This window comes from Bos javanicus, chromosome 18, assembly GCF_032452875.1.
Source record: "Bos javanicus breed banteng chromosome 18, ARS-OSU_banteng_1.0, whole genome shotgun sequence".
In the NCBI taxonomy this organism is placed as follows: Eukaryota; Metazoa; Chordata; class Mammalia; order Artiodactyla; family Bovidae; genus Bos; species Bos javanicus.
In genome coordinates, this window is record NC_083885.1 from 18,717,942 (window position 1) to 18,725,803 (window position 7,862).

At 40.8% G+C, this 7,862-nt stretch overlaps 1 protein-coding gene across 1 annotated transcript in view; it reads left to right on the top strand.

Annotated features, from left to right (window-relative positions):
* HEATR3 (HEAT repeat containing 3) overlaps positions 1 to 5,832 on the top strand; it is a 39,577-nt gene extending 33,745 nt beyond the window's left edge. Inside the window, exons 14-15 of the mRNA XM_061387122.1 lie at positions 696 to 872; positions 5,066 to 5,832. Coding sequence (XP_061243106.1) covers positions 696 to 872; positions 5,066 to 5,188 — 300 coding nt within the window. The 3' untranslated portion in view covers positions 5,189 to 5,832. The remainder of the gene's footprint in view (positions 1 to 695; positions 873 to 5,065) is intronic.
* Positions 5,833 to 7,862: the final 2,030 nt, after the last annotated feature.

A 7,862-nucleotide genomic window follows, 5' to 3' on the forward strand; every position in this document is an offset into this window, starting at 1 on the left:
ATGAGAAAATGGAGGTGCAGAGTGAGTAGCAAGGTCCCAGAGTCACCCTGTTATTTACAGTAGAGCTGTATTTCAGACTCAGCATTTTCACTCTCTCACCCATAATAACAGGTGTGCACATTGCCCTTAAAGATGTAAACGGTGAAGCAAAACAACCAAAATAAAATAACTTTACTCTTGACCAGTTCTTCAGATTGGGAATAGTTTGTTCCTATAGCTAGCTAATCATAAAAAAAATGAGTGGATGTTAAAAATCATCACAGTGAAGCAAAATGAGATTGTATGTTCTTTATTTTTTGAATGTCTGAGTGTTTCCTCATATAATTTAAAAAGCAGAGTTTTTTTTTTTGTTACTGATAATGTTTATATGCATTTGACACCATGGGAAAAGCCTTCTTGATGGAGATAGATAGAAGGGAAAATCTAATAATTTCCAGTGTCAGTCTTTCATAGGTCATTTATGAATCTTAGTTCACTAATATAAACTAAGGTTTTGAATTTATCTTGCTTACATTATACTTGGTATTTTTGTAAATACATGTTAAGTCTTTAGTCTTTTAAAAATGTTAACTTTTCCCCTAGCATTTGTATGTAAAACTTTATGCGTGAATTGTCGTCACATTTAGAGTTAGTACTTATTTTGAAAACTGACTTAGAATATTGGACGATCCCTTGCTGTGTTTTGTTTTCTCCAGACCATCGGGTACTCTCTGCTTGAGGTTGCCACCAAAGACCCCTGTCTTGTGGTAGCAGGGGAGGCCTTGGATGCCCTCTTTGACGTTTTTGCAGACGGTAAAGAAGCTGAAAGGGCCTCAGTTCAAATTAAATTGTTATCTACTCTGAAAGAATTCCAGCCAGTCTTCAAAATGAAGGTATGTAACATTTTATTTGGCTTCCCTGCTGGCTCAGTGGCAAAGAGTCCACCTGCCAACGCAGGAGACGTGGGAAGATCCCCTGGAGAAGGAAATGGCAGCCCACTCCAGTATTCTTGCCTGGGAAATCCCATGGACAGAGGAGCCCGGCGGGCTTCAGTCCGTGGGGTTACAAAAGAGTCGGACACGACTTAGTGACTAAACAACAAATGGTTTATTTAGAAATGCTGAAGTCTCAGCATTCTGTGGGACAAGGGTGTGTGTGGTTCCCTACTTGCAGTCTTGGTGATTCATACAGCACTTCAGCCCCAGTTCTGTGTAAATGCTTGTCGGCTGAGTCAGGGCGACTGAGCCCTTTCTGTTGAATCACTGTGACTTGAGCTAAAATGGTGTGGACAGGTTCCTCTCTCTGCGGTGGTTTAGCAATGTTAACGATGCTTATGTGTAAGCACTACAGTGCGGCCTGCAAAGCACTTTCAGAGACAGTGTTAAATTTATTTTATATCATGTAATGCCGATGTTGTAGGCTGACTTCATGTGTTTCCCTTTGGTCCTTTGAAAAACAAAAAGGCAAACAAACTCCAGCTGGTCTGTAATGGAGCATGCAGCTACCTTCATTTGCCTTTTTATCGATCGATCGATTGATTCATCAGAAGCATCAAAGCTAACTTGGAGTCAAAAAGACAATTTAAAAAAACTGTTTTGGTGGTTGGGGGAAAGCAATGAGAAATTTTAAAAACAGACTTTGATCACATATTCACAAATTTAAGTTGGCCAGTTCTCCTCTTATCTAAATCCATATATTTCATTTCGAGAAATAAAAATATTTGTATGTTTTGACTTTACATTTTGAATTAAACTTTCGCCTTTAAATCTCTGTCAGGAAAGTAGAGGTTTTAATGGAAAATTAGCTTACTTTTGTTGCTTTCCAATGTGTATTTCTTTTCTCTAAGAAGCGTCAAAGGCAGAATTCAATTCCCATAGGCAGAACTCTGTGACAAGTTTTTAGGTAAAATGATTTTATGTCTAGAAATGTAAACTTTTTGAATTTTTTTAAGGTGTGAAAAATAGTTTTCTTTTCCAGAAGAAAAAAACATAGCCACACATACCATGCACATTCTCACAGATATATCAGTGTTCATTTAGGAACATTAATAACTGGTTTGTCTTGTAACATTTTCATGTTTTGACATCTTACATTTAAAAATATAGTAATATAGCGGCTGACATTGAGTTAAGCTTCACTAGTAGGTGACTTTAGTCTTGAGGGGGGAAAATTAATCAGTTTACTCTTAATTATGCTTTGTTTAAGCCCCTAGTTTTGTTGGTTTGGGTTTTGTTTTGTTTTGAGATATAATTGACATACTGCAACATGGTGTTAGTTTCAGGTGTGCAGCGTAATGATTGGATATGTATATATATTGCAGAATGGTCACCACAATAAATTTAATTAACATACATCACCATACATACAGTGTTGTTAATGGGAGTCACCTTGCGTTACATCCTCAGGACTTAGTTCTCTTACACAGTTGATCCTTGAGTGACACTGTGCAGATGCACTTAAACACATGCATCTTCTTCTGTGGTAAATGCTGCAGTACTGTATGATCTGCAGCTGGCTGGGTCGGTGGCCAGCAGTGACCTTGCACTTGGATTTTCAACAAGGGATAGGGACGTGGCACCCCAACCCCTGCAGTGTTCAGGGATCATCTGGAACTGAAGGTGTGTACCTCTGGGCCACTTTCACCCATTTCACCCTCCCCACACGCTGGGGGGGTTATTTTTGTTTTGGGGTGGCTTTTTTTTCTTTGTTTATTTTCGCTGCTCGGCCTCTTAGTTGGGGTACGCTGGATCTCGGCCTCTTCGTTGGGGCACGCTGGATCTTGGCCTCTTAGTTGGGGCACGCTGGATCTCGGCCTCTTAGTTGGGGCACGCTGGATCTCGGCCTCTTCGTTGGGGCACGCTGGATCTCGGCCTCTTCGTTGGGGCACGCTGGATCTCGGCCTCTTTGTTGGGGCACGCTGGATCTTGGCCTCTTAGTTGGGGCACACTGGATCTTCTGTCTCCGCTGTGGCATGCAGGATCTTTAGTTGCAGCAGGTGGATCTAGCTCCCTGACCAGGGATCAAACCTGGGCCCCCTGCTTTGGGAGCATGGAGTCTTAGCCACTGGACCTCCAAGGACATTCCCTTGGTGTTTATTTTTTAAGCAGTGAGAAGTTTTATTCCCACATGTTCCCAGCCTGCCTCATGGGTAACCAAACTGAATGGTGTTTCTCTGCACAAAGACAAATGCACGCTAGTATTTTTCCCCTTTATTATCCAACAGATAGCATAATATATTCACAGCCTTGTACTTCATGCGCTTTCATTTCACACTGTCTCCTAGAGACATTTCTAAACCAGTACATGGAGGGTGTCCACATTGTTCTTAAAGGTCACAGGCCCTCTAAACCTCTGAAAAAGGAGTCTGAAGGGAAAGGAAAATATCTCCTTTCCTTGCAGCCCCTGGGAAGGCAGATGTGGTTGAGAGTCATCAGACTCTGCAGAAGCAAATGCTTAGAGAGCAGTTATGTAAACTGTGAACTAGGAGAATAACCCCTCATCTCTGGCACGTCCATTGTTTGATTGATTTGCCTACCTAGTATGCATTGCAGTGATGGTGCTATTTAACTGAGTGTTTTTCTTTTCTCAAAGCTATAAAGCCCTGATGAAGTGTCTTTGTTAGCCAGAATGGCAGCATGCAGTTTTTTATATGACTGTCTTTTGTAAATGAAACCACAGTTGCATTAAAGGCTGTTGGGTTTATATTTAGCCCCAAATTGCATTTAAACACAGCACAATGCATTTTACTAAAGAACTTCTCTAGAGCAGACATCCTCAAAAGTGCCCTGTATCAGCAGTGCCAGCATCACTTGGTAACTTGTTGTAAATGCAAATTCTCAGGCCCAACACCAGACCTACCAAAAATCAGAAACTATGTGGACCGGCCTTGTTGTTGCTCAGTTGCTCAGTCATGTCCAGCTCTTTGTGACCCCATGGACTGCAGCATGCCAGGCTTCACTGTCCTTCACTATCTCCTTGAGTTTGCCTAAATTAATGTCCATTAAATTGGTGATGCCATCCAACCATCTCATCCTCTGTCATCCCCTTCTCCTCCTTCCCTCTCTTTCCCAGCATCAGGGTGTTTTACACTGAGTTGGCTCTTTGTATCAGGTAACCAAAGTATTGGAGCTTTAGCAGTCTGTTTTTTAAATAAGCCTTCCAAATGGACTTGCCTGGTAGCTCAGCTAGTAAAGAATCCGCCTGCAGTGCAGGAAATCCCAGTTTGATTCCTGGGTCGGGAATATCCCCTGGAGAAGGGTAAGGCTACCCGCTCCAGTATTTTTTTGGGCTTCCCTGGTAGCTCAGCTGGTAAAGAATCCACCTGCCATGCTGGAGACCTGGGTTCGATCCCTGGGATGTGAAGATCCCCTGGAGAAGAGAACGGCTACCCACTCGAGTATTCTGGCCTGTGTAGTCCACAGGGTTGCAAAGAGTCAGACATGACTGAGCAACTTTCACTTTGACTTTTCCAAATGCTAAAATTTGAGAACCACTGCTCAAGATTAGAGGTGAGGGTTAGTTCGTATACCATAATACTCATTCTTTTTAAAGTCTACAATTCAGTTTTTCAGTATCATTTGAAAGGTGCACAGGATTTCCCTGGTGGTCCAGTGGTTAAGAATCCACCTGCCAGTGCAGGGGACACGGGTTCAATCCCTGGTCCGGGAAGATCCCACGTGCCAAGAGGCAACTATGCCCATGCACCACAACTATTGAATCCACTCACTGGAGTTACTGAAGCCTGTGCACCCTAGAACCTGTGCTCTGCAAAAAGAAAAGCCAGCACAATGGGAAGACCATGCACCGCAACTAGAGAGTAGCCTCTACTCACTCCAACTAGAGAAAGCGTGCGCACATCAGCGAAGACCCAGCACAGCCAAAAATAAATAAAAAATAAAAGGTGCATGATCTAATTTATCTTGGTTACAGCGCATGTACTGTGTTCCATCACCTTGGAAGTGAAAATGTTCCACCAATTTCTGGCAACCGTTTGTTCTAAAAATAAATACACCCCAAATTAAATGCTTTCTTATTTAAAGGAGTTAGTGGTAGATACCAAAAATCTCATATGATATTTTTTTGGCAGATACGAAAAGAAGGGAGAACTAAATACAGTCCAGATCAGCTGTGTGTTCTTGACAACGTGAAGATGAATTTGAGAAGATTTGTCGCTTATCAAGAAACTGTTGAGAAAAGACTGACTACTTGAACCTCTGAAAGAGACCAGTCCTCACCCCAGAGTTTTCAACACTGAAGAATACTAGATGGTTTCCTTTTAGGGTGTTTCTTCTGAAAGTCATTTTTTTTTTTAATGACTTGGTGTTCTGTGTGTTAATTTGAAGTTGATGAAAACTGCAGGACATATCAGGAACTCTTTTGAAGCTCTGGGATCTGTGTGGCATTTCTAGTGCTCTCAGGTTTCTGGCATGTTTTAATCACTGGAAACCCAAAGGTTGGAAACGCTGCATCTCAGGTGCTTCTTCATGAGCAGTGAAGACACTGCCAATCATGTTTCCCTGAATTTTGCAAAAGAAAATCCAGAGCATAACTTGGATGCTCTTTTAAGCCAATATCATTTTATAATAACTAAATATTTAACTGAAATGTGAAAACATGCTTTATAACTTTTTTTGGTATGAGATCTATCAATTATGTCTGCCTTTCATGATGAGGGGAATGAGTTGGATTCATATTCCACTATTTAGTAGTCTATACTCCTCGCTAATGAGGCCATTGTCACTCTCTGTACGAAAGGATCTGATCCGTTGATTTGTAACATCACTCCTTATTTAATCTGAAATGCAATCACAATTGGGAGAATATGTTTTTTAATAAATAATTTTAAAATTGAAAGCTTTGTGTCTTGCAAAATCTTTTTAAAATGCCAGATAATCCTATTCCTGGGTGTCTGCTTGCTAATGGATTTTGCTTTGAATATATGTGTGCTATTAAAAACAAGATTTATAAAGGGAGGTGGGATGAACTGGGAGATTAGGATTGACATATCCACTATTGATAGAATGCATAAAATAACTCATGAGCGCCTGCTGCATAGCACAGGAGACTGCTCGGTGCTCTGTGGTGACCTAAACGGGAAGGAAATAAAAGAAAGAGGTGTATATGTAAACACACAGCTGATTCACTTTGCTGTACAGCAGAAACTAACAGCAATAAAGCAACTACTCCAATAAAAATTACTTTTTAAAAAAGGACATCTTAATTCCTCGAGTCTCCAGCATCGCTATCGTGTCCTTTGAGAAGCAAGTGGCAGGTGGATCAAAGGGAGGGAGTTTCAGTGCACGTCACCGAGCGCGGCCCCTCTCCCAGGTCCATTGTCTGCCCACTTGCCTGATCAGGGGAGTTGGAGACTTGAAAATTTCCCTCCTGTAGATCTCAGTTGATCTGTTAAAAGGCCCCGTACCCAGCACAGGACTTTAGTTAACTCACATCCATCACCTCATGTGGTTACATTTTTTTCGCCTTGTGGTGAGACTCTAGGATCTGCTTTCTCAGCAGCTTTCAACTGTACAATACGGTATTAACTGTAGTCACTATGCTGTACGTTGCACGCCCAATAATTTACAATTGGGAGTTTACAGACTTACACCTTTTGACTGCCTTCACCGATTTTGCTTGTCCTCCAGCACCCAGTCCTGGCCCCCGCCTCAGGCAACTGACAGTCTATTCTCTCTTCTCTATGCGTTTGGTTGTTTGCGTGGTTTTTAGGTTCCATGTATAAGTGAGATCATACAGTATTTGTTTTTCTGTGATCTATTTCACTTAGCATAATATCCTCAAAGTATATCCTTGCTGTCGCCAGTGGCAGGATTTCTGTCTTTTTTATGACTGAATAATATCCCATTGTGTACATGCACTACGTTTTCTCTATCCATACATCCACTGGTGGACATTTAGTTGGTTTCCCTGTCTTGGCTACCATGAGTAAGGCTGTGCAGTAAACATGCAGTGCAGCTGTCTTTTTCTGACAGTGATTTTGTTTCCTTCAGATCTATACCCAGAGTTGGAATTTCTGGATCATGTGGTGGTTTTATTTTTAATTTTCTGAGGAACCTCCCTATTGCGTTCAATAGTACCTACACCAATTTACTTTCCCACCAATACTGCACAAAGATTCCCTTTTCTCCACACCTTCACCAACACTTTATCTTTTTGAAAATCATTCTAGCAGGTGTAAGGCTCATTGTGGTTTTGAGAGACAAATTCTTTCAATGAAGAAAAGTTTCAGAGTTCTCAAATATGCATCGAATATTTAAAGCATATATTCATTTTCAAAGAGAATAAAATTTCCCATTTTGTCATCTTTCCCACACTTTCTAACCCATAAACGTGAAATATCTAGCACAGGGCCTAGTTCATAGTAGGCTCTCGATGAATTTGTCAAATAAATGTTAGTGATTTTCTGTCTTATTAAGCAAGCTTGTTGCAGTTGTTCAATGTAGAATCATCCTATGGAACAGTAGAATGTGAGTTATTACATTGGAAATGTGCCATCCCCCCAGTTTTTTAGGCTCTGAGGCATTAATAGTCTGCATTGCTATCATTTAATTTTACTACTCTGAACAACAGGAAAGATAGGAAAAGATTAAATGTACAGCTGTTTATATTACTAGCTCAGTAAGCATATGAATATTATTCACACAGCACAGCAAAATAGAAACTATAGTTTTTTTCCTGAAGGAAAAAAATTGCTTTAACATAGTTATTTGCAAATTATCCAGAATAGTCCATTAAAAAGATACACTGTTTTAATAGCTGAAATATTCAAGCTCATGTGACAGCCTTTGTTCTAGAAGGTACCTTTAAGTGTCCAGCCTGCCATGGCATGCTATCCAAGGAAATAAAAATCACTGCTTTAGTTCTCT